This window comes from Chelon labrosus, assembly GCF_963514085.1.
Source record: "Chelon labrosus genome assembly, chromosome: 5".
NCBI lineage: Eukaryota > Metazoa > Chordata > Actinopteri > Mugiliformes > Mugilidae > Chelon > Chelon labrosus.
In genome coordinates, this window is record NC_140341.1 from 5,121,801 (window position 1) to 5,148,372 (window position 26,572).

Below are 26,572 nucleotides of genomic sequence, written 5' to 3' on the forward strand. Positions count from 1 at the left end.
CGACAAGAACAATGCAGTAAATGTGTGTTGGCAGTTAAAATAGAGTGTATATGTTCATAAATGTAACTCTGATGAAAATCTGACTACATTTTATGTATTTAAATATATTGAGTTTATTCCAAAGAGCATCCTGGGCAGGTTTAGCCTAGCTTAGCACAAAGGCTGGAAGCAGGTGGAAACTGCTAGCCTAGCTTCATCAAGAAGGAAGTCTGTGAAGGTTCTCAGTCATCCAGGTCATGGTATATCCAACAAAGGTTCAAAAAAGGCAACTGGACTTGTAGAGTTTTTTGAGAAGACGTTTCACCACTCATCATCCGAGTAGCTCCTTCAGTTCCAGGGGACTGGTGGGAGGTTTGAGGTTTATATGGGAACTCCTCCTGAAAACTTCCTTGTTATGCTAACAACCAGAAACTGGTGCAGCTAATTTTTGGAAATTAGCTGCACCAGTTTCTGGTTCAAACTCAAACTTCCCACCAGTCCCCTAGAACTGAAGAAGCTACTTGGATGAGTGGTGAAACGTCTTCTCAAAAAAACTCTACAAGTCCAGTTGCCTTTTTTGAACCTTTGTTGGATATATCAAGAAGGAATAAACACGGTTGATTTCAACAACTCCAAAATACCATATAAAAAAATAACATACACTTGCCGCGACCAGTTCCTGATCCACATTTGACAGCAGATAAAAGTGAAAGTATGGAACTGAGTAGGCCTGTCTGAAGAAATTAATAAAAGGTGGTGACAGAGTCTGAATTTTTTATGTGGGGAGCCCGAGTGACTGAAGGCCCTGGACCTTGTGGTGGTCAAGCGAGCAGACAGGAGAGTGAGTTGGATGGATGAGGATGACCTAAGAGTGCGGACGGGAATGTTAATGTGGAGAATGTTAGTGAGTCACTGAGGGGCCTTGAAGGTGAGAAGTAGGATTTCGTAGGAGATGTGGAATTTAACCGGAAGCCAGTGGAGTTGCTGCAGGACAGGTGTCCAGACGGGACGTGACCAGGCTATGGACCAGAGTTGGACGGAGACGGGAGATATTGCGCAGACGGAAATGGGCTGAACGGGTGATATTGTTAATATGATGTTGGAACGAGGGAGTGTTGCCAAGTATTTGAACCTTCGGCTTTAATAACTGGTTGACCCTCCTTTAGCAGCAATGACCTCAACCAAACATTTCCTGGGTCAGGAGGAATTTTGGACGACTCCACTTTACAAAACGGTTTCAGTTCAGCTGTATTCTTGGGATGTCTGGTTGGCGTGTTGTTGATTTACTTCTGTGCTTTATGTCACTGACCTGTTGAATCCCCCATCCTCTGTTGCGCTTCAGTTGGCTGACGGAGGGTTTCCTGCAAAATGTCTTGATAAGCTTGGGAATTCATTTTTCCGTCGATGACAGCGGTCCGTCCAGGCCCTGAGGCAGCGAAGCAACCCCAAACCACGATGCTCCCTCCACCACATTGAGCTATATTCAGTTAAACATCTAATGAACTGCCACAGCGGCAGCAATTTAAAGTTCATCTGTCCCAGGAAATCTGACCAGCAGCAAAGTATTTTACATGTTTGTGTTGCTGCTTTACTTTAATGATCGATACCCCATCCCCAATTTAAAACGTCTAAACATAAATGTGGCAGATTTTCAGAAGATCACGTTTACTTGACTCTTTCTCAGATGCTCCAGACACGGCGGCTGCCTTGGCATTTCATTCCGGGGTGTGATGGCTTAAATCTGACAACGGCAACATGATCTGTGAGTGAGGGAAAAAAAAAAAACCTCTGCCGCCACGCTGAGGATTTAAAGGAGGACCGTGTCTTTGCACTCGCCGCAAAGACTTCAGCTCTGATTACAGGCGAGACAGGTGAAAGACACACGGTCCTTTCCAAGGTGTGACGTGATGAGTGGGACATGTTGTCACTGAGCTGGATGGTGTGAGCTGAATGTGGCAGAAGAAACTCACAATATTGTGCAGATAAAAGGTGCAAATTTAGACACTGAATGCTGGTAATGAATGTGGTTTGAGCTTAAATGGACCGACAGTGTGTACACTCTGTTTACATGTGAGATAAGTTTCTTATTGGCCTATGTCATATTAGTACAGCTTCCAAAGAGGTTCTGTTTTTATTCCAACCAAGTGTATTAAAACATGTTTACTAAAAATTAAAATGTAGTCATTCTCAAAACCATTGTTTAGCCATCTTATGTTCTATTGCAATCATTAAGCCGTACACCGTTGTTCACTAGTAAAACATAGGATTTTTACTTGACTTTTTCTTTACTATAGTTTTTAACCAAAGGTGAAATCCACATTAATTGACTTTTCTTTAAATATGAACTCTGGCTGTATAAGATTTGTTTTTGCACCAGTGATATTTGCCACGTAAGCAGTAAAACTGTGCAGGTTAATGGCTACTTTAATTAAATACGCAAAATTTAGTCTTTGAAATTGGAAATAATCAATAAATTTATCTCTTTTTATTTAATTTTTTTACCACATTTTACATCTTCTTCCACGTTTTATTTAAAACACTTAAGTTATACCACAGGAAATCTCAATAAAGTGCCATTAGGGCAGCGAAAAGTCACTGTTTTTTTTTTTTTTTATTATTATTAAAATCACAAACGACTACAACTCCCAGGATTCCGTGAGCTTCGCCGTTGCTCTTGCCGTACTGGCAGTATTTCTTGACAGTATTCCAGTACTTTAAGGCTCTTGTGGCTTTAAAATATAGTCGCCGTTTGCTTCACGATGTTTCTGCCACTTCTGTTGACTGTCTAAAAGGTGAGTGAAGTCTTTAATGCGACACTGAAAAGAGGAAAACCCCGTGGTTTTACTTAATGGCCGGTGAACTTAAGTTAGCATGCTAGCCTGAGAGCTAGCTGCCCGTGTTACCGTTTCCATGGTAACGGACTTGTTCCATCCGGACTAGGAAAAAAAAAAAACGGTTTATTAACTTATTGAATGATATTTATAGGCTAGTATCAAAGGAAAGTATCATGTTTTCAACTAATCATTATTTATTTATTGATTTTAAGGCTCGGTTTTATTATTTTCCAATGACGAATATATGTTTTTTTTTTTTTTTTGCTAACAATATCACAAGTATTGTCTCTTACATTTGCTTTATTTAGCTGTAGCTAACGACTATATTTGTTATAAGCTACCCTGCTGATAATATAACAATGTTCTGCGTATTAATTATGAAGCATTTGTTAAATTTTGACATAATAGTGCATACAAATTAAATATTTTTATGTTTTAAATTGCTCTCACTGTAAGTCTATGCCATATCAATGAAGTTTTTGTAATATTTAATACTTTTACATTCACTTTGAAGCGTTTGACATGTACTCTAATATTCAGGAGTATTGTTATTTTTAAAAGACGGCACCAACTACAACATTTTTAAGTTGTGTGTTTCCTTTTTTTCAACCTCAACGCTTCTCATCATAGCTGAATAACTGGCAGAAATGAACTATCTTGGTAACTGGTTAGTCATTTAATCGTCAATGTGAATGTTTAAGCCTCTAAAATTAATAAATGTTCCACTTGCCTCTGTTCTGTGCCTTTGTAAATAGATTACCTGGCCAGGTATGTTTGTACACACAAGGAATTTGCCTTGGGGTTTGTTGCACACAGCATGCATAAATAAAATAGCAATAGTAAATATATACACACTCAGATATACAAAAAATATAACAACAGGAACATTTGCAGTGGGATGGCGGTGACGTGTCCATGGAGAGGCCCTTGTGATTGAGCTCCATTTGCTGTGATAAGCATCCTCTCATGGAACGACAACATCCTCTGGGATTAATAAAGTTTAATCATATCTTATCTTAACATTTATTTTTTTCTTTCTGTTTCTTGTTGCAGGTCTTCCGGGTGTTATGAACGACTATGAGGTTATCAGTCAGATTGGAGAGGGTGCGTTTGGGAAGGCCTTCCTGGTCAGAGACAAAGGGGGAGGTGGAGACAGACAATGTGTGGTCAAACAGATCAGCCTCAGGAAGGTACGGCGGCAAAACTCTCCATTTCTTTTTTACGTTAACTTATATCTATTTTTAAGTTTGCAGTTTCCTGTGTTTATTCAAGTTTCCTTTTCTTTCTTGACGGACTTGCAGCAGCTTTTTAATTCTATGCCATTTTTCTTTAATTTAACCTTTAATTTAGGTGTTGGCATGTGTTTTAGTATTAATTTGTCACCTTTAATGGTCTCCTTTACTATTTCTTTCAGATTGTCAATCTCCTAACATACCTTTAATTGCACTAACCTGTCTGAAATGTGCTATATTACCCTGCTGTTGTGGACTGACATCCATTTACACGTTCAGTGCCGCATTGTGTGTTTGTCGCTCAGATGTCAGCGAGGGAAAAGGAGGCGTCCAAGAAGGAGGTGACGCTGCTGTCCAAGATGAAACACCCGAACATCGTCTCTTTCATCAGGTCATTTCAAGGTGAGTGTGCGAACCGCCGCGGAGAGCGTGCAGTTCATGAGCTTGCATTTAAAGTTTTCTCACGCGTCCGTATAGAGCGGGGCAGCCTGTATATAGTGATGGAGTACTGTGACGGAGGAGATCTGATGAAGAGGATCAACACGCAGAGAGGACTTCCCTTCATTGAGGAACAGGTACACGCACACACACACACACACAAACAGAATCTTTCTTTCTAAAGATGTAAACATCACTCCTACTTTTACGTTAAGCCTCAAACAGAGAGAAAAAATATCTAATATGAATAGAAATGTCTTCATTATGATGGTTTCAAACTTCATCTATCCACACAGACACACAATTGAGCTTGAAATTATAAAGTTTCCTCCTTCCTCTGTGGTCCTAGTCTGGAGCAGTGTGTCCTGCACCATTGCCACCAGTTTGATCCTGTCTGTGTTTTCTCAGCCAATTCAGCATGTTGAATAATTGGTGGTGGAGCGTGTCGGTAAAAGAGACCACGCTGATTGACTATTCAGCTGAGCAGTGAGAAGTGAAACGGAGGTGACAAGAATAAACGAGTTCGTAGCGCACACAGACGGCTCCTTTTAATTTACATCTTAATCTCAAGTGGACATTAAAAAACACAAATATTTTCACAACAATATGACCATCTAGAACATAGATTCTCAACCGGGGGTCCGTGGACCCCTAGTGGTCCGTGGTGTAAGTGCAAGGGGTCCGTGAACATAAACTATCTTTTAAAAAAGATCCTATGACATTTATAGAAATAGCATTATATTATTCAAATGTGACTGAGACACAACTGAAAGCTCATGTTTGCCTCAAAGTTTCTATCAAATTGCACCACCACCACCCCCCCAGATCGGATGGGGGTTCCTCAAGGCCGATCAAAAATATGCAGGGGGTCCAGGACCCCAAAAAGGTTGAGAACCACTGATCTAGAATGATTCAGGAGTGGCCCACTCTTTTTAGCCTCCAAGCTAATAGTAGCTTTTCCAGATACTCAGAATGACGAATACAGGCCACTGCAGGCCGGCTTATGTTCTCACAACTTCATAAATCAAAGCAGACACACACCTGTGAGGTTTTCTATCGATGCGGCCGTTAGGAAGTAATAATTTCTGCCTACAAATATGAAAACATGACTTGTGTGTCTCTCAGATCGTGGACTGGTTCGTTCAGATCTGCCTCGGCCTCAAACACATCCACGACAGGAAGGTCCTCCACAGAGACATCAAGGCTCAGGTATCCGACCCAGTTCACACTAAACACACACACATCGCACATCACACATCGCACACACACATACAGTTAAATCACTGTCAAAACTAGCTCATAACCGTGTCGAGACAATGACGCATTCACAAACACACCCATTACTGCTCTGATGACATGACGTTGGCAGCTGCATTAGTTTATGAATGAAACATACCGACAGATGGAGGAGAACAGGAAGGCTTCGGTAAATATGGAATTTCACGTAATAACTGTGAGATCAAATTTTGTAAGCGTTTAAACAAATTTTAGTTTTGGGACAAAAATATAACAGGTTTTTCTTTGCATGCAAAAATTGTAAAAGTCAAAGGTCCATCCAGATCACAGCCACCTCTCAGGGCTGCAGTGTTTGATCCTAAATTGAGTGGATCATCACTTTAACTGAGCTTTGTAACCCACAGACTGTACACCGTCATGCATTCCTCACAGAACAAATACACGACAAACAACATAATCCGCAGACCCCCGAGGTTAAGCTTTTTAATTTACCAGAATTATCATGACAGAGTTCACTGGATTGTGCGGCTGAACTGTCCTGAGATCAGCTTTGCCCCGAACAAAGACCTCGCTGTGTGCCAGCTCCCAAAATATCTCCTCACAACTGACCACAGACTGGATCTCTGTTCACAGCCATCACCGTCTTTCATCAGTCATATCTGTTTCTACACACACACACACTGCGTGCCCAGTCAGTGTTTATCTGGTCGAACACAGACATGCTTTCATTCCTGCTCTCCCTCTGGTCCAGAATATCTTCCTAACCAACGGAGGGATGAAAGCAAAGCTGGGGGACTTTGGAATCGCAAGAATGTTGAATAAGTAAGTCAGTGTCATCTTGACTTGTGCAGCTGTCTGTCACTGAGCGCTCAGCGGCACATGGAAGACGTCCAAACATCTGATTATCATTCCACAAGCCGCCGACCCGGACGTGTAAACATACGAATGTGGAAATAGTGGTCGGTCTGTAGCTTTTGGCTGCTACATGCAAAACTAAGAGTGGGACAAAACGGGGGTGGCATGTGTGTGTGTGTGTGTGTGTCCTACAAATAACACATTAAGTATGCAAGACCTTTAAGTCGTGGCTAAAGCGCTGCCAGCACGATAAAGTTTACACTTATAGTATGAAATATTCTTGACGGTGTGTTTAGATATTCTTGTCCCAGAGGAAATCCTCTCATGCAAATGTAATGGTACATTCATTTTATGGCAGGGGAAGTGACACTGTTTGTTTTTGTTCAGGTTTTCCTTTTCTGTTCTTTTTTTTTTAAGTAGCCTCAGGTTGTCTTAAACCAAAGTCTGATCAGAAAACGGGTAAATAAGACCACCAGTATGATCAGGCGTTCAAAGCCAGCTTTTGTTACACATGTTTTTAGTGCACAGAAACATTTGGCTACAACCAAACACTTTGATACCCAGCTTTTAGTTTTGCTAGATGTCAAACTGTTTCACTGTAAGTCAGTTTTATCAACAGAATCGACAGTTTTATATAAATTGAGCAGGCGTATGTAGAAAGAGAGACGTGTCTGTGGTCGTATTTAAAGCTGGTCCTCCTTCTTTCTTCTTTCTCGCATCCTCCGCTTTCTTTTCTCTGGCACAGAGCTCTTGCCCTCTAATTTCCTATCCACTACATGCAATTCTGTGCCATTACTGTATAGCATGTTAACTGCTGTGTGTCCCTCCCCTCCCCTCTCCTCCCCTCCTCCTCCATCTTCTTGTGAGTATCTCTGGCCTGGAGTTGTGCGTTTCCTGTAGAGCTCCATACTACATCTGTTGTCGTGGTCTCATCAGCCTGCCCAGTCTTCATGGAATCCTGCAGTCATCCACTCCTACCTGAATGAACAATTCTCCAACCTGCCTGTGATTCCTCTTACATTTTCAAACTGTCATGTAACATCATCAGTTTGTATCATAAGATTCCACATGTACACTTTAGTCAGATATGTGTATCTATGACAGATGTATGTTTATCTTGCTGTTCTCTTCTCTCTTTCTTCTGTCTGTACCCGGCTGGCCTTAGGCAGATGGGTCCCTCCGTATGAGCTGGGTTCTGCTCAAGGTTTCTTCCTGTTAAAAGGAGCCTTCAGGCTTGCTCTGGGGGTCTCAAGCATCTTGAGACGATTTGTATTGTTATTGACGCTATATAAATAAAATTGAATCGAATTGAATTGAAATCTAACTAAAGTTTTAACTCAAACAGAGATTATCTGACGAGGAGAGCTTCTAGAGTTAAACCACAGACGACAGAACAACAAACAGAGCGATGTGTTTACAATTTATTTGAGGTTTCACTTTCTTTACATTTTGAACCCTTGCTGAGTTTGTTGCGTTTGCAGCACCATGGAGCTGGCCAGGACTTGTGTCGGGACGCCGTACTACCTCTCCCCCGAGATCTGCGAGAATCGTCCGTACAACAACAAGACGTATGTGTGGTCGTCTCTCTGTCAGTCAGCTTGATGTAAGGGTGTAAAAGATGATCCCTAAGCATAACCGTATGTGCAGTGAGGAGGTTATCTGCTCTTGACAGAGAGTCTGCGGATGTCCCTGGCTGGGACTGCTGGTCAGTCATGTGGGTGTAATAATAATGCATTTTTCTGTAATGATCCCGTCGTGAGACTGCAGTTCATCTTAAAAACAACACGCACAAACACACACATGAGCACATCTCAAGCCTGTGATTCTCTTCCTCTCTCTGTCTCTGTGACTGGATCATTGTTCTTCTGTCTTCTGCGACCTTGTTTTGAGTCAGCCGAGGTCAGAGTCGCTTCCTCTTTCCCACACTCACACACAGACAGCATATAACCTACACCTCACCTTAATCTAAACCTGATTATAAACTCTCAAACCGTTCTTTAAAATTGTCTTAAAATGTCTGAAAATGTCCCCACTCTCGAAGTCTAAAAACGAGTCCTCACCAAGTTAAGTACCAGAGCACACACTGCGCACACATACTTGAGTTCGAGCCAAGAAAAAAAAACAAAAAAAACGTTTTTACTAGACTTTTCTGCCGGTGGCTGTGCTCTGATCGGAGACTTCACCGCTCTTAACATCTCTGCTTTGTGTTTAATGTTTACGCCTTCGAGCTCAAGGGAACGGGATACTGTTAAACCCTGCCTCTGCATCCTGTTTCAACAAGAAATATGTCAAGTTGACATGAACCGAGAGTGACGTTTTATGATGGCTTTGCCGGTGCACGCCCTGAATCTCATATGGCCAGAACATTCACGGGGTGATGTAATGGAAATGAGGGTGTCTGCCAGTGACTTTAAACACGGCTAAATTAACGTCAGGTTGCATTTAAGGCCTTCCTTCACGGTGCAAACCTGTGTGTGTCCTCTCTGCAGGGATATCTGGTCTCTGGGGTGTGTCCTGTATGAACTCTGCACCCTGAGGCATCCAGTAAGAATCGCCACACCCTGCACAGCAGCAGCAGCTGCTTCACAAACACTGTGCTAATCCCAACACTGAGGCTAATTAGGCGGCTCATGCAGCAGTGCATTAAAAATTCTTTACATGAGTTACACACGTATTACTGTTTGTATAATCTAGATTTTATTATGGTCGGCTTGTTTACCTGTAATTTGCTACTGCTATGGTTCGTCCACAACCTCAGAATCGGAAAAATATTCAGGATATGCATTGATCTAATTATTTCCTAAACGAGTGCAAATCACACAAAAGTTATTTGGGTGAGTAAACGATCGTATTTTATGCCAGAAATAAGGTCCAGGTTGTGAAAAAAACAGTAGTTCCCCTTTAAGTTCAGCTGTTTTTTTGGTTTGCTCAATTGGGACACTTACCGTTAAAGCAGGGGTGTCAAAGATACGGCCCATCAGAGGGTCTAATCTGGCCCTCGGCACGAAATTACTCATAAGACTTTATCTGCAGTTGTCCAATAAAAGTAACTACTAGAGTAGTGGACAGAACACAACACCCAGAACTAAACTTAGCTGAAATGGCACTTGTTCATTACATTTCAGGTTGTTTATTACATGTTTTGTAAAAAGATAGTGCAAATTAAGGGAAGAATTTGGAGTTAGTCATGGGTTATTGTCCTATTATGTTATTGGTCTGGAATGCTTGAAATCTTGAAATCAAAGCTGAGCTAAAATGAGCTTGATTGAAAAACTGAAGAACAAAACATTGAAGAGTTGATTCTATTTGTTTGTTCTACCTTTCGGGCGGCACAGTGGCGAGGTGGTTAGCACTGATGCCTCACAGCGAGAAGGTCCCGGGTTCGAATCAATGGGCCATGAGTCTGCATGTCCTCCCTGTGTCTGCGTGGGTTCTCTCCAGGTTCTCCAGCTTCCTCCCACCGTCCAAAGACATGCTGGTTAGGTTCATTGGTGATTCTAAATTGGCCGTAGGTGTGAGTGTCTCTCTGTGTTAGCCCTGAGATAGACTGGAGACCTGTCCAGGGTGGACCCCCCCTCTTGCCCCGATGACAGCTGGGATAGGCTCCAGCGGACCCCGCGACCCTTAACAGGAATAAGCGGTTATAGAAGATGAATGAATGAATGAATGAATGTTCTACCTTTCTAATAAGGTCTAATACATCTTCTGCAGTACAATGGGGCAAGGTTTTCATGTGTTCCCATAGACACTGTTCCTTTGCCCCTTTTAGGAGGAATCATAATATGTCGATAGCAGGCCTCAGGTAGAAGGAGACGATTGACACAGCTCTCGTTTCATCCACTTGTAGTTCATTGTTTTAAATGATTATGTGAAATGTTGGAAAAATTGCAAGTCAGCACTGCCCGTCTGGCTTTTGTGCAGTTATCTGCTGTGTCAGTTATTTTAACTAGACTGGGGCGCCCCCTTTTCACAGCGTGGTGTGGAAGTGGGCTGCCGGATTTAGCTTGGTGGTTTCCAGTCTGACAGTAATGATGATCCATGACTGCAGGATGAAGCATCACATATAGAAAGGGCCTATCTTCTAAATTGCCGCTTTCTGTCTTATACCACAAAGCTATCAATCACCCCTCATACCGTTTTCTCTTCCCATTTCAATCGACTGACAGCAGTTTGTATCTACCTGCAGTTTGAGGGCAGCAGCCTGAGACAGCTGGTTGGTAAAATATGCAGGGGCCGCTACAACCCAGTACCCACCCGCTACTCCTACGAGCTCCGCCTGCTGGTCACGCAGCTCTTTAAGGTGAGATTCCTCAGAGCGGATGTGGATATTAACAAACAGCAGGTATGCACATGACCCCTGGACTTGAACGTCACTCACCTGAACTTTATAGCGTGATGACTCAGATATGAATGAGTCACACTGAGACGTAGAAATTTGTGTGATTTCGTAATGAAAATAATGAAACAGTATTTTGTAATTTCTAAATGTTTTCAGGCAAATAGTGTCGCTTTACAATAAAACAGATGATTTGCTAATAGAATACAACACATTACTGAAAATAAAGCTGATAATAATGTTGTTGTAACTAATCAGATGCAGGAAAACAGAAAGGTTTTCAGTTTGTTTTTAAACACTGTTTTAATCAATTTATATTAAGTCAACATGTCTGAGAGATTGTTGAACAAAAATCTGTTTTTAATACATTTTAAAAGACAAGAAGTAAAAGTTCTTGACCGATATCGATGACCTCAAACATTAGCTACGGTAAGGCTCTAAGGACTGGGGTCAGTTTTAGGTTTCTTTTTGACTCTGACAGCATTTTTTGGACCATCTCCAATAGAAGCTAATGTCAGAATCTGTTTGAGCGGCTGTTCAGGAAATTAGCCTGAGCTGCACATAATGGAGCTTCCACCGTCGATGCTGCAGCACGCAGGCTGTTGATTATTGCCTCCGTCAGTGTAAATATGCTTTTCTGCTGCGATAGTTTCAGCGCAAGCTTCCGCCAAAAGGGTATTAAATGTAAGGGAATAGATAATAATAGAGTCAACTGCTAAATAAACCCGGTCACATAAAAGCTAAGCTGATGTGAATGACTATCAGAATTAATTTTGAAAAGACTTAATGTTAAAAATCCTCCTGATAATCACAAATACATGCTTGCCTGCACTTGTAACTCTCTATGGTTTTTGTGATTCAAGTTAATAATAACAAAATAAAATACACTTCATGCTTTTAACCTTCACCCACTCAGCTGTTAGAAATACAAATACATATATTTCCACATAATTTCAGCAGGCCAGAATTTAAAAATAAGCAAAATGGTGATGGAAATGGGTATTATTTAAACTTTCCTAAAATCTTAACTTAACTTACTAACATTTTCGTTACCATTAATATCACATTCTTGGAAATATTCTGGCAGTTTTCACGGAAATCATGAGGAACTCTGTTTTTCAGGTCAACCCCCGGGACCGTCCCTCCGTCAGCTCGGTCCTCAGACGTCCCTTCTTGGAGAAGCACATCAGCAAACACCTGGACCCTCAGGTAAATAATAATAATCTGACTGGTTGGGTGGCTGTGCCTCAGTAGGTAGAGCAGGTTGTCCACAAACCAGAGGGTTAGTGGTTCGACCCCTGGAATATGCCACATGCTGAAGGGTCCTTGAGCAAGACACTGAACCCCCAGTGAATGTGTGTGTACTTGTGTGAGCAAATGGGTGGATTTGTTTGTGACTGCAAAGCCCAATAGGTAGAAAAGCGCGGCATAAAAACAAGGCCATTTACCATTTGTTCATGTCTGGTAGTAAGATATATTCTGAATAATTTTTGTGGCGTTTTGTTTTTAGAACAGAAATGTGTGAACAGTTTTTATTTGTCGCTGCATGTTCAGGCTGCTGGGGAAATGAGCTAATGTGTTTGTTTCCTCAGTTGAGCGTCCTCAGAAGTATCATAACATGAACGTGTGTGTGTGTGTGTGTGTGTGTGTGTGTGTGTGGGTGTGTGTGTGTGTGTGTGTGTGTGTGTGCGGTTTCCCATGTGTGCAGGTGATGCAGGAAGAGTTTAACCACACGGTACCGAATCGAAACAGAGCGGCAGCACCACAATCTGCTAGAACAAGAGCTGCGAACACACGAGGTAGGGCTGCAAAGAGTGTGCTACGGTGCAAAACGTTCAGAAACATGAGTAGTTTTTATTTGTCAAGTGCCTTCCAACAAAGTGCAGTAAAGGTCAAAAGCTAAATCAAATCAGTATTTGGTGAGATGCACATTCTGCTCATTCTTTCAAAGTGGATTGTTCCAGACATCTCAGAGAACTCAGATTAGATGGATGGATTCAGTTTGTGTCTTCATGTAATCCGGACTGACTCTTAATACATAAATACTGTATATTAAAAAAAGAGTCAGCAGTAATCAAAAATGGATTCCCCAGACAGTTTCACTTCTGTCGCTGAGGGCTCTCGTTATGTGTGAGGATTGTGGCTCCACCTAGCGGTTGTTTACCGACACTGCCGCCACTGTCCTTGAACACATCTGACAAAGTTTAGGGAAACTGTCCTCGGCCACATTGTTCCGTGTTCACGGAACACGAGCTGAATCCTGATTGGGCCAGAGTGTGAACACGCCACGTCTTGGCACTCGTTGTGTTTTGGTAACATCAGTGTCTGTCTTAAATCATTCAGGGAGTGTCTGCTGGCTTCATAAAGGTTACGCAACTCATTTGTCTCAGGTTTCATTTCTGGTCCTGTTATTTGTTTTTAAAAGAGCAACTAGAACATGTTCAGTCTCATTCATACAAACTGAGAAAACAGTTTAAGAGAAATGTGACTCTAAAGACATAATATGTGAATGTGCACTTTTTGTTATTCTCTTGTTTCCCAGGGAAGATACAGAAGCCCAGAGGAGCAGGGAGGCCTGGTGTCGCCGACAAAAGACTACCTGCTAAACCTGACTGGAGAGTCCCTCTCAGAGTCCACACGCCTGCCCACAACAAAGTAACCACCATGGAATAATAATAATAATAGTAATAATCAGTTAAAGAGCAAGGGTGCTGAATAAAACAAAACAAAAGACATGCGAACAAATTCAGACATTAGACGCTTGTTGTTAACTGCTGATGGCCCCCTTTTTTTCCAAAATGTCTAAAACACTGTCTTTATGCATCAGTTAAGTTCTTCTTGTATTTCTTTTGTACTAACACTGAATTTATTCACGGCTGCAGCCTCTGCATCAAAGAGCAGGACAACCACCTGCAGACAGAGATGCTGCAGGGAAACAAAGGTGGGTGCAAGACCGCTCAGAATGAGCTTCACACAGATTAAACGCTTTCTGCAGCACCTGCTTTGGATTTATTTGCACTATTTGCACACACTAATAACCTGACCATGGTTAATGGCTTCAGTGGAAGAGGCAGGCATACAGTATATTGCCGTGGAAGTGGGGAACATAGAAATTTGTATATTCTTCTGGAAAACAAACAAACAGAAGATTTAAAATTTGACTTTTCTAGCTTCCCAGACTTATCGTCCACAGACTTATCGTCCACTCCTCCCTGAATGAACAATTCTCCAACCTGCCTATGATTCCTCTTACATTTTCAAACTGTCATGTAACATCATCAGTTTGTATCATAAGATTCCACATGTACACTTTAGTCAGATATGTGTATCTATGACAGATGTACGTTTATCTTGCTGTTCTCTTCTCTCTTTCTTCTGTCTGTACCCGGCTGGCCTTAGGCAGATGGGTCCCTCCATATGAGCTGGGTTCTGCTCGAGGTTTCTTCCTGTTAAAAGGGAGTTTTTCCTGCCACCGTTGCCTTCAGGCTTGCTCTGGGGGTTTCAGGCCGGGTTTTTGTAAAGCGTCTTGAGACGATTTGTATTGTTATTGACGCTATATAAATAAAATTGAATTGAATTGAATTGAAGTGCACCAAATTTCGAGTTGGTACAAATATAAATAAAGATAAATTTACATTCTATTATCATCCTTAAAATCTGCAGTGTGTAATTTCAGTGAGTGGCACATGTGGACCTTTATCTACACCTACAGCACGGTGGGACAGTGGTTAGCGCTGGTGCCTCACAGCAAGAAGGTCTTTGGTTCAAATTTGTGTATGTTTCCTCCAGGTACTCATCAAAAAAAAAAAAACTAGGGTTCTAGGCGCTGGGTCAGGCTGACCCACAGTGGCGCCGTGATCCGTTGCAGCAGCTCAGGACAAACCCTCCATGCAATTTTCTTGTCCAGTGTTGTATAATGACAAATAATACCTTCCCTTACACATGTATAACATGTACTGTTAAACACAGGTTTAATGGTCAGTCGCCTCTCAGCCGTTACCAGCACTACCACGCCCAGCTGGATGCTTTTCAGATGAACAAGGAGGATATTCCTCCTCCTCCTCCTCTTGCTCCTCAGGAGAGATGTGAAGACTATGCTGCTCCTCCTGTGCAACCATACCAGCGGTGAGTCGCCGATATGAAAATATTTTCTGATAAATATAACCTGAGCCACTACCTGTAGTTAATACTTATTTATTATTTTCTCCATCCACCATGAAAACAAAAGCTCATCAAAGCCAAAGAACGTCTTCAAGTGACTTGTTTTGTCTGATAAATATTTAGTTTGACAATGCAACTCTTCTAAAAAAAACTTCTTCTGTAATGACTAAAAAAGACCATTAAACTATAACGACAATAGCTGCCAATTCATTTTCTGTTGACTGGCTAACCAATAATCATCTGCTTTATTCATCTCTACATACAACGTTGCAGGTTTTGTGTATTCAGGTTTGTTTTTACATCAACATTTTGGGGCAATACATAATACTCTAGAAATAGGAGGCTATATCTTTCCTGATTCTGTCCACCTACAAACACATAGAAATCTCAATAATTAACACATCATCTGTTGTTTGTTTCATCTGTGCAAAAGCTAGGGTACAACACAAACAATGTTAAAATTAACTGCATTACATTAAACAATAATTATTACACCTCCAGTCATACTGTTAGGGTTAAATTTGTTTTGTATTAATTGAGAAATGTTGTACCGATAGTGGTATCATTCTACTCATCTAAATCCCTTTCTCGAAACGGTTCATTTCTCCTGTAAAAGCCACAATCTATGTTTGTTTTTGCAACTAATGACTTTAACAGTATGTTTGTACATCCTCACCTGTTCTCCGTGTGTCCGTCAGTGTGGCTGCAGCTCGTAATGAATACCTGCAGAGGAGACAGGAGGCCAACCAGTACAAGCTGAGAGCAGAGAAGCAGCTGGTAGGACCAAGCTCAGCAGCTCCATGCTAACACACACACACACACACACACACACTGACAGACTCTACATGCAGCTCTGATTAGTTATTCAGAGTATTATTTCTTATTTAATAAATTCTCCATTACAAGTAAAATCCTGCATTTTAAAAGCCACCAAGCTTGTTTTATCAGTTAAAATATAGTCTGCAACAAATGAAAGATTAAAAACATTTCATATAAGGAAAAAAATGCATAATAAGGAGTATACTGTGACTTTTTCTGTGCAGTAGGGTGTTTGTCTAAAGCTTCACTTTGATGTTAACATCCTGTATTAGAAATAAAGGTCCAACATACATGAATCAAAGTACAGAAGTATTATCGTCTGTAGTTTTATAAGTTTACTTGAAATTTACTAGAAATGAAATACTAAGTAAACCTTTAAAATAAACACATTGCAGTATAAAGTAAAAACCTGAAGTATACAATTATAAAATGACACAAAATAAAGTGTAAATGCCAGCTTCTGTAGTTGATTAAAGTGACAAAGAATTTCCCCATTGCTCTTTTCAGCCACTCTAACCTTTAAGCTTGACCTTTTCCTCTCTGACTCTCAGGGTCTGCGTCCGTGCACGGCTGAGCGCAACAGGAAGCCTGGCGGTCAGGAGCAGGAAGTGGGACGACCTGAGCACACACCCCAGGACAGGAGACAGGAGGGACAGCAGGTAGGACACACGTGAGACTCGCTATAGACATTATAGAGTTGTAGGGAAGGAGAGTAGCACGGTGCATGAGCTGTGAATGTTCTGCTCTGCTGTGTTTAGTATCGAATGTAAACATGAAAACTTTTTAAATGAAAATCTGAAAGAAAGAATAAAGGTAGAAAATAAAGAGTAAATTTGAGTGTGTGTTTGTTGGTTGGTTGTGTGTGTAGGAGTACGTACGTCAGCTGGATCTCATCAGACAACAGTATCACCAGGAGATGAGACAGATGAGGCTGAGAGCTGAAGCAGAGGTACACAAACTAATAATAATTATATAATTATGAAGTTACTCATTATATCATCTTCCTAAACATGATGCAGTGTCCTCCCTCTTACTGGTTTTAGATAAAAAATATGAGTGGTCTCTCAAGTTTATTTTTAAAATAAATACAGAACTGGGTTATTGTTCCATGTAACCTTCAGATGGTGAGATCGACAAACTTCCCGGTATGATATTTTGAAGTTGAGGTCAGAGTAAAAACACATCACCACAGGTCTACTGATATTCAGGTCACTGACACTGAGTCCTTCATATGTGTTCAACTTTTAACTAGAGATCTCTGAAATATACTACCTCTTCTTTCAACTGGGTATAATTTCAGTATTCAAGAAATGCAAGAGGTTGGAGACTCATATATAAAGAAAATATCTGGACCACTTTATTCTACTTTAGGTTAAAATGCACGTCGTCTCCTGTCCACAGTTACTTTCTGTGTTCTAGTCAACATATTTCCACTCTGTCAGGCTCAGCCACGGCACAAACATGAGACCTTTGTGGTGGAGAAACCCAGAGACCCATCTCATTCTGTAGAAAACAAGGAGCAACAGAAAGCTGCACCTGCACAGGTAAACACCGACCAGACATTAGTTCACTCTGTCCACGCTGACATTTTATAATAATTCTAATCTGTGTAAACTTCAGAGCATAGCACACGTTGATAGTTTAAAACTGATGAACAGTAAAGATACTGAATTATTGCTTTGTTAATAACGAGCTTAAGGACCAATTCAACTTTAAAGGCATAGGTCATATTGACTGTAATGTTTTAAAGTGCAATATTAGCAAAAACTGTATTTTCATCACATATTTCTTTTACAATTTATTGATGTTTTTAATAGATTCTCTCATTTTGTATACATAGATTGGCGCCTACAAAACCAAAATTGGTCGTCACAACAATCACTTATTATTTTATGAATTATTGCACAAAGCTTTTTTGTTGTTGCTGTTGTGTTTTAAAAACAGAATCAGTTCTAATTGTGAACTTTTTGAGCCTCAGCTTTTGGAGTCATGGCTCTTAATGTCCTTTTCAGCTATAACTACAAGAGACTGTGAGACCAAAACCTCTGTAGCCATATGTACCTGTACCTTATAGCTTACATGTGCCACACCACCACCATATAATCATTCATTATTTTAAATCACACAGAGTTTTTTTAAACATCTATCCAACACCTGAATAAAGTAGCCAGGCTCAAACAAAAACTAATGGCAACACATGTTTGGGAATAAAGTATTTATTCTGTAGATGAGCAGTGATGTTTCCTCCTGTGTTTGGTTCCTGCTGCAGGACGTGGAAGCAGCTCTGAAGCAGATCAGAGAAGAGAACAGAGATCAGAGGAGAAAACAAAAAGATAAGGTGAGATTAAACAAACAGTTAATGAGACAGAATTAAGGTTTTATCCAAGAGTCTACATCGGTTTCAGCATCTTTTACTCTTTTTCTCTTTCTGCAGAAGGGAATCATGTTTGAGATCCGGTTAGATGACGAAGAGACGACAGCAGATTCACAAATAGAGACGGAGGAGAGACGAGGGGGAGACGAGGACAAGGTGAGAGATGGAGGACATAAGAAGGAGGAGTTCATCTCTCTCTCTCTCTTTTTCACTGCACCTCTTCTTCTCTTTCTGAACAGGAAGTGGACCCTCTGAATCGGACCCTGAGCTTCCAAGAAGGGGAGGAGTTGAAGCTCAGGGATTGGTTGGAGGTGAGGAGAGGGTGGAGCCACAGGACTCCTCAAACTCTGCTGGACGCGCTCGCCAACATGGACGTCAACTCCGTCTACAACACAGCAGTCGGGTCTGAACAAGGTGAATATGCATTTTAATGTTCACTACTCTGAGATGAAATTTAACAATTATTACTCAGAATAGAAAAGTCACCTTAATGTCATGTCCTGTGAATGTCCCCACCCCCCCCAGGTGAGGAAGAGACAGTTCGCAGGCAGTGGGTCGACGGCCCCCCCAACACGCTGCTGAACGCTCTGGCTCAGGCCCAACTCACCTCATCAACTCTGGACTCGGTGATCACAGGTTCAGGCCTCACACACTCACATCTGACACTTCAGCTACAGACAGGACGGACATGATGTGAAATATTGAAATCTACTCTTGGACTTAGATCCAGAGCACAGAACAGACGAGGAGGAGGAGGAGGAGGAGGTCAAAGAAGAGAGGAGGGAAGAAAAGGAAGAAGAAGAGGCAGAGGAGGAGGAGGACTCTGATGTGGAGATGGATGAAGAACGTTTGGAGCCGAGGTCAGATGACGACGACACGTAAGTCGAGCTCAAGTTTCTACATTAAGCTAAAGGATTATTATCATTATTAAATATCAGGAAGTGAAGAACTAGTTAGTAACTGCTGACAGACCGACCAAAGTGAGTTTAATTTCAGTTTACTTACCTGTTTCTCATCAGGAACTTTGAGGAGTCGGAGGACGAGCTGAGAGAAGCAGTGGCAGACTCCATGAGGAACCTGTTTGTCATGGACGACACGAGTTCAGATGAAAACATGCAGGTGGCTGATGACATGGAGGAGGAGGAGGAGGAGGAGGAGGAGGCTGGGAGTGCAGTGAGCGCTGAAGATCCTCAGCAAATCCAACCAAGAGTTGAGGATTCACGTGAAGATGTCGCAGCAGCAACGCCCAAGGTCTTTTCCTCTGAGCGAGAAGAAGGCGACCGTCAGCCCCAGTGTTCAGGCGAGTCCCAGACAGATGATAACACAGCTTTAAATCAGCAGGGTACCTGAGAACTCACTAACTTTAAGGTCTAAATTCTCGTAGCTGGTTTCTTATTTAAAGGTACCCTGTGGAAAACTGGGAAGCAGCATTTACAAGTATTTAGTTTGAACTGAGGACGATGCACCAATATGTTAAGATTAGTGCTTGGGCTACTTATTGGAATAATGTGTGAACAGTCAACAAATAAGAGATCAAATAGAGATGAAAATTTTCTCTGAAAACCTGAAACTCATTACCGATTACAGATTTTTTTTAACACTCTAGACCTCTGTTTTCATTTGGATGCTGCAAAAAAATTTATAAATGCATTTTTTTTTTGTTTTTCACAACCTAGGGTCCTTTTAAGTAGTTTAAAAGTAAAACATTTTAAATTGTATTAAATCTGAATGGGCCAGGTGGCAATCAAATGGTTAATTAGGTGCTTTCCCAGGCATTCATAACAAGAAAGGCTTAATAATAATGTGAACTGTATTAATGCATTTTTGAGTTTGACAAATAAGCTACGATCTTGTCAATCAGTGGACTAGAAAAGCGCTACGTCCTCAAGCAGGAACTTTTAAAGGGTACAAGACTAAATCATTAAAAAATAAAAACTTGTCAGTGCCCTCTTGTGGACAAACTCACTCACTGACACAGCTTCTATGTTAAATCTGATTTCTTGTTGCTCACTAGCCTGCATAAGAAACTTAACCGGTACACTAGTGAAATTACTTTCTAATATAACAGCCCTGGAATAATGTTCTGTTTATGTTTAAACAGCATCAGAAGGGTGGTAATTCAACTGGATGATTATTTTGGAGGATGTAATCGGTTGTGCTGTTAAACTGGACTGATTTAAACTCTAAAGTGTTTGTGTTGCCCTCTGACTACAATGTCAAAGTAACAGTAGAACATAACAGTACTACAAACCACAGCCTCCAAAATGAAAGCAAAGTTGCACCAGTTATTTTAAACAAATGTGTACCTATTTTTGGTTTACAAGATATTGCCACAGGTTACCTTCCACCTGAGACACTCACTGTCCCACTAGCTGTCCATTTAAAGTGCCTTAAAAGGTCTTAAAAGGAGCCTGGAACAACTTTGTGCAAAGCCTCAGTTAAACAGATGTAAAGTCAAAGAAGACAAGACGTGCACACGCTCGAAGCAACTCAGTTTCTCAGCCGCACACAGCTGACCACAGCTTGTGTGTGTGTGTGTCAGTGTGTGAATGGCTGCTACACAGCTTTCCCTGACTCAAACTGCTGATTTGGTCTTATTCAGTATTTTTTTTCCTTAATGTGAACAAACCGCATAAAAAGACCAAAACCAACAACAAATGTGTTACTCAATAGTGTCTGACTTCCCTGCTCTGTCTGTGGCTCTCTGCTCCAGGTCTACTGGTTCCCATAATTATATAATAGTACCTTATTTTTTTAAAAGAGCAGTAACTTCATAATTAGACTAAAATTTAAAAAACTATATATATATGCCAACAGGAGGAAACTATTTTGTGTGGGAGATTAATCCACATTTAGAGCTCTAGTGAGTATTTGGGGCAGCAGGACAAAATATATAAGCTGACTTTTTAAGATTCACATACACAGTACGTATAGTAATGTTGCTTCTGGTCTTTTAAAGATATTTGTTCACACCAGATTTTGTCCTTTAAAGCCGAATATTCTCTCTAGCGCCGTGTTTATTTCCTGAGCAGCACACAACAAGCAGTTCATCCGAAGAGTTTAATGATTGCATTTATTGCAGAATTGTCTAAGTGGAACTTAAGTTTCTGAGTGAAACAAACATCCTCTATACACATAGGTAAGACTTAAATAGCAGTAATGCCTCTTTGAAAGTAAAGATTAGTTCATATTTTACACATAATCGTATTTCCATGCTTGGACCTCATCACAAACAGGAACGCAGGAGGTGAAACCTTTAAATAAGAGACACGTTGGCCCAAACACACTGTGGTTTAAGTGATTCTCGTGTGCACAGAAAGCATTAAAAGAAAAGTCTTCATTAAACTTCCTTCAGACCTCCTCGTGTCTAGTAAAGACTGTAAAACGACACCATCACAGAAACAAAGCCATAACCAAAAACCATGTTAACGAGATATAAATCAATTCTACATTAAGCAAACATTTCGTGGCTGGGAATGTAAATATAAAATAAATGTCTCTTCCTCAGCTCAGTATCGGTTTATTCTCCACTACAGAGATGCAGTAAGGACAGTTAGCTTAGCGTAGCTTAGCCTAGCTTAGCACAGCACAAACGCCGGAAGCTTTAAATGATTCTTTACATGTTTCTTGTGTTCCTACAAGTAAAAACAGAAAATTGAACTTCCATCATTGAATTATAACCGGAGATAAATCAAAAAAATCCAAAGACGTCGTCGCGCGTCTTCTTCTTCTTCTTCTTCTACAGTGATTTAATGGCACAGGCTGGAGAATAAGATCCACCTGCTATCAATGCCCCTCAACTGGTTAACCCACATTCACACAACTTGAGTGGATGGAAACAGACAGTCAGGAAAATTTGGTCAACATTTGTGCTACTATTGAACAGAACAATCTCAGCAAAACCCAGCTGACTTGGATGCATTTGTCAAAAGCTGGACTGCAAAGAAGATCTCTCTTTTATCAGTTTACGCAACCTAGCACCTTCCAGCGTTTGTGCCTGGCTAGGCTAAACTGTTTCTGGACCCAATAATCACAGAAATATGAAATCAGTAATAATATTCTCGTCTAATATAACCCAAAAGTATTCCAACTTGGAAATCCTATATTCCCACTGGAAAAAAATGTGATTAAACATAAAGTTTTCTGAATGTTTAAGTCTTTTTCAATCACGTCTTCATTTTAAAGGACCGCCGTGTACAACTTAGTGCCATCTAGTGGCGAGGTTGAAGACTGCAACCAACTGACCAACGTATGGTGGCTGATACTTCCAATGTAAAAATGCAAAAAGGTCCTTTCTAGAGTCAATGTTCGGTTTGTTTGTTATAAAGCGTCGTCTCCAGGTGAATATACACTAATGAAAACTATTCAAATTATGAATTCTATGTTTCAATTTCTGCTTTAAATCCTTCACATCAGTCCTTCATAGACATCTGTATTTCCAAAACAAGGTCAGGGTTTTGTTGTTTTTTGTCTCCATCCATTTTTACTCTCGACTCATTCACACACAGGTTTGACACATGCAAAGTCACTGGAAATGTTTTTTTTTGCTTATAAGATAAGAAGAATAACTTTAGCTCTGCGCGTCCACCAGAAGTTTTTGTATAACTCTTGATACTTAACTGCTTAAGCTTAATTTTAAACATGGATATGACCGTTGCTCCGCCACCCCACACATCTGTGTAGCACTACTTAAACACAACTAAACAGGACACGTGACGTCCCGGTCCCTGGCGGACACCCGGCCTCGCCCGTTCCTCCTCATCGCTCCAGTTTAGTCATCACAGACTCCATAGCAGACAGGAAACACGCCTCAAACTCCTGGTCCGAGAATCGGCCCACAGACTCCCGGGCGCTGCGTCTGATCTCCAGTCTGGCCGACGGCGACAGCGCCAGGATGGTTTCCATGACGGCGGCGTAGCTGTCCTCGCTGTCGGCCAGGAAGCCCGTCTGTCTGCCCTCGTGCGGCACCACGATGTCCAGCTTTGGACCTCCGGACTTGTGGGCGAGAACGATGGTGCCTGCGGCCATGCACTCCACCACACCTGGAGACAGACGGAGGTTTAACGTGTTGTTTTATGAGCCACAACTTCAGCCGTATAACAGTAGATCAAAAATTGTCAGCTGCAACTCCACTAAATTTGATGCAACAGAAATTAAGCACAGCTTGAGAAGAGGAGAATGACGTTCTTCTGGACTAACTGCTATTGATATTTCTATTTATTCAGTCTTGTTTTATTGTTATTTCAGATGTTTTGTTTAGGTATCTTGACATAGTTGAATAAATCTAGATGTAGTTGATGCTAACACGGCGTGTTGTCCTCACCTATGCCAAAGTGTTCGTTCCACATGGTGTGCAGACCGATGGTAGCGTTCACCAGCTCTCTCTTCAGCTCCTCAAAGGGGATGTTGAGCTTGAAGTCGACACGGTCGGACACGCCCAGCTCCTGGCAGAGTCCACGCAGCATCAGGACCCGCTCCTCGTCCTCCTGGTTCCTGCATCCACCAATCAGCACCAGCCGCAGCGACTCCCTCCCACCAGGCCCGTCCCCTTTCCTGTCCAGCAGCTTGCGAAACGCCCTGATCTGCAGCTGATGGTCCTTCTCCGGTCGGAACTGACCGACCGACGCGATGGTGTGGCACTTCCTGTCCCCTACTCCCCCTCCTCCTCCTCCTCCTCCTCCTCCTCCTCCTCCTCCACCGCCTTCCTCCTCCAGCTCCCGCCCGAGCTCCTCCCAGCCCTCGTCCATCTCGTCTTCGTCGTCGTCCTCCTCCTCCTCCAGCGGGACGTCCAGGAACGCCCTGACGTCGCAGGGCGGGTAGACGACGCCGGTGCGGCTCGGGGAGCGCCACAGAGCCAGAATGTGCCCCAGCGTCCAGGTGGAGTTCACCATGACGACGTCGCTGCAGGAGCCGACGAGGCCGTACAGCAGAGCGAAGCAGCAGTAGTACACCACCTTCACTGCGCTCAGCACGGGGTTTCTGGAGATCAAGTCAGCGTTGTTGAATCTGGAATCAAAAGTGGAGGAAGACAGACAGGTTAGTGTTGTTTCCTGAAAGTAAAACCGCAATAAAACGGCTTTCAAGTTAGCGAAGAGCTTTTACAAAACAGCCTTTGGAATATTTAAACTTTTAATGTTTGTGCAGAAAATATAGACACTGGCTAATTTTAACATTTTATGTTCGCAAAATAGCCAAACCACACATCTTCAGTGTCATGATGTCTGTACAAAAAAAACAGGAAATGCAAAAACAATATGAAGCAGCTCAGACTGAGATAAAGACATTAGGACTTTATTTTCTCTGGTGGATAGGAACCGAACAAAAAGAAGAATTGACGGCGGCATTTTCACACGCTGAAACGAAACAAACACCATAAATAAACCCAAGAAAGGGGATGTCCTTGCAGCTTAGATCAACAGGTGTGTGTGCGGGTGATAACACTTTCAGACAATAAGGGGTGGAATGAATCATGCATGGTTTAATCGCCTGTGTGCGCGGCGCGTTACCTCGGGTTCCTCTCTCTGACCACAGACAGCATGTCGGTGCTTACGGTGGGATAATGAACGTAGCTCGCCACCTTGCAGCCCCCCAGGTAGCGGAAGATTGGTAAAGTGAAGGCGTAACCCATGGAGTCCACGTACAGGTCAGGAACAAAGGCCGCCAGCGCCTCCCACCCTGAAACACAAACACACTTCATCTGTGTCATATAAAATATTTGCCGTGAGGTGTATTATTTGATTACAGCCCCCTACAACTTAGACTACAATCCCTATTTTGGTCCGGCCTTACCGAGGAACATGGAGCCGGCGCTCTGGCCCAGCAGGGTGAAGTGAGGGTACGAGCTGGCCTCCACCAGCACGCGGTGACGCAGGAAGATGAAGGTGACCGGTCGAGGCAGCGTGATGTTGAAGCGCTGACGGGCTCCCTCCAGAATCTGCTCTGCGGTCACGCCCTGATCTCCGGTGTAAACCACAAAGGAGACGCCGGGATATCTGGGAGCGTGAGGGGAAGCTGGAGTGAGTTGAGGGCTTTGTTTACATTCAGGAGGGTCAAGTTTAAACAGTCTCAGCTGGAAGAAGGTCATATTATAGGACTATTTTTCGCATGGCATTGGCTTCTTCCTGACAGATCACTGCACACATACAGTAGTCTCACTGGGCGAAGATCTGGGAGGAAGGGGTCTTTAAACTTACCGCTGCATGAGGGCCCGCAGGGAGCACCAGAGGACCCGCTCCCCGCCTCCTCCAGCGTTGCAGTACGGGTGGAAGAAAGCCACCGCCGGGCCGCCGTCCTGGGTCCGGCGGGCCTTGCGTCGGCCCTGCAGCCACATGCGGAGCCCCAGCAGCAGCAGGAGCAGGACGAGGGTCAGGAACAAGCTGAGGTAAACGCATGGTACGACCAGGGACCACAGCAACCTGCAGAGGACGAAGGGGGAGAGACAGAAAACTGAGCGAGCACTGAAGTTTGAAGGCGAGGCCAACGTTTGTCAGTTACTTCCGTTGGTTTCACATTGATAACAGCAAGCTAGCCGCTAGTTAGGCTAAAGTTAGCCACAAAACTCCTCGTAACTCGGTTTTATTTACGTGCCAAGCTCCGTTTTAAATTATTTTATTACTTACGTGCAAAAAAAACACGACATTTACCTCATTAAGTCGCAAAAGCACAGGGATAAGTGGTGGTGATGCTCATGTCCTGCCATTTTGACAACACAACTCTTGACGTGACACCACCGGAAGTTACTGTCAGCTGACCGAGCGCCCGGTCTGTGATTGGCTGAGCGTTTGTTTACCTCGACGACATCCACACGTGACTTTTATTTACGTTGATAGGCACAGAATTGGGTATACGTCTAGTGTCTTTACGTATTTTTTATTTATTTATTTGTATAATTAGTAATATAAAAGTCAAGTTAATGATAGTAATAATAGCAATTTATTTATATTTATATATTTATTTATTTATATATAATTAAAAACCCAAGTAGGGATGTGCTTTGTCAATTGATTTGTAAATTATACTCTCATACACTGTATGATAGTTTAAAATATGTTTAAGTATTCTTTAAATATGCTAATATGCTATGTCTACTATTATTATTACATTGTTGGTACTATAACAAATAAGAAGTTAAAAACATAATATTCGTAATAACAATAACACAATATCTAAACAATACAACCACTCTCATTGTTTCAATCAATATTTGCTTTATTTGCTGACAGTTGGCTCTAAAACTACATATTTTATTTAGACAGTTAACTAAAATAAATGACAGGAACGAGAATATTCAGTATCCGATCAAAATCCC

At 42.0% G+C, this 26,572-nt stretch overlaps 2 protein-coding genes across 2 annotated transcripts; one reads left to right on the forward strand and one right to left on the reverse strand.

Moving 5' to 3' along the window:
* Positions 1 to 4,389: 4,389 nt before the first annotated feature.
* On the forward strand, positions 4,390 to 19,614 carry LOC311488761 (serine/threonine-protein kinase Nek5; the record flags this gene model as incomplete). The annotated part of the gene is made up of 22 exons (XM_084545610.1): positions 4,390 to 4,447; positions 4,523 to 4,620; positions 5,609 to 5,692; positions 6,471 to 6,541; positions 8,056 to 8,142; positions 9,064 to 9,118; positions 10,761 to 10,874; positions 12,033 to 12,119; positions 12,619 to 12,709; positions 13,453 to 13,565; positions 13,793 to 13,851; positions 14,880 to 15,035; positions 15,770 to 15,848; positions 16,442 to 16,549; positions 16,759 to 16,839; positions 17,333 to 17,434; positions 18,160 to 18,228; positions 18,325 to 18,420; positions 18,504 to 18,678; positions 18,790 to 18,900; positions 18,989 to 19,142; positions 19,284 to 19,614. Exons 1-22 carry the CDS (start codon positions 4,405 to 4,407, stop codon positions 19,612 to 19,614), a joined length of 2,364 nt encoding a protein of 787 aa, XP_084401736.1. The 5' UTR covers positions 4,390 to 4,404.
* A 497-nt stretch (positions 19,615 to 20,111) lies between these two features.
* Positions 20,112 to 25,984, reverse strand: LOC311488155 (GDP-Man:Man(3)GlcNAc(2)-PP-Dol alpha-1,2-mannosyltransferase-like). Its single transcript, XM_084544680.1, has 6 exons — positions 25,908 to 25,984; positions 25,458 to 25,679; positions 25,054 to 25,256; positions 24,771 to 24,939; positions 23,588 to 24,270; positions 20,112 to 23,306 (listed from the first exon to the last, which is right to left on the reverse strand). The coding sequence occupies exons 1-6, from the start codon at positions 25,961 to 25,963 to the stop codon at positions 23,023 to 23,025; spliced, it is 1,617 nt and encodes a 538-aa protein (XP_084400806.1). The 5' UTR covers positions 25,964 to 25,984; the 3' UTR covers positions 20,112 to 23,022.
* Between the last annotated feature and the right edge of the window lie 588 nt (positions 25,985 to 26,572).

Coding starts and splice junctions, on each gene's coding strand:
- LOC311488155 (XM_084544680.1), bottom strand. CDS start 25,963: ATGGCAGGACATGAGCATCACCACCACTTATCCCTGTGCTTTTGCGAC. Junction 25,680..25,907: donor TGCTTTTGCGACTTAATGAG/GTAAATGTCGTG, acceptor CGTCCTCTGCAG/GTTGCTGTGGTCCCTGGTCG. Junction 24,271..24,770: donor GTCAGAGAGAGGAACCCGAG/GTAACGCGCCGC, acceptor TTTTGATTCCAG/ATTCAACAACGCTGACTTGA.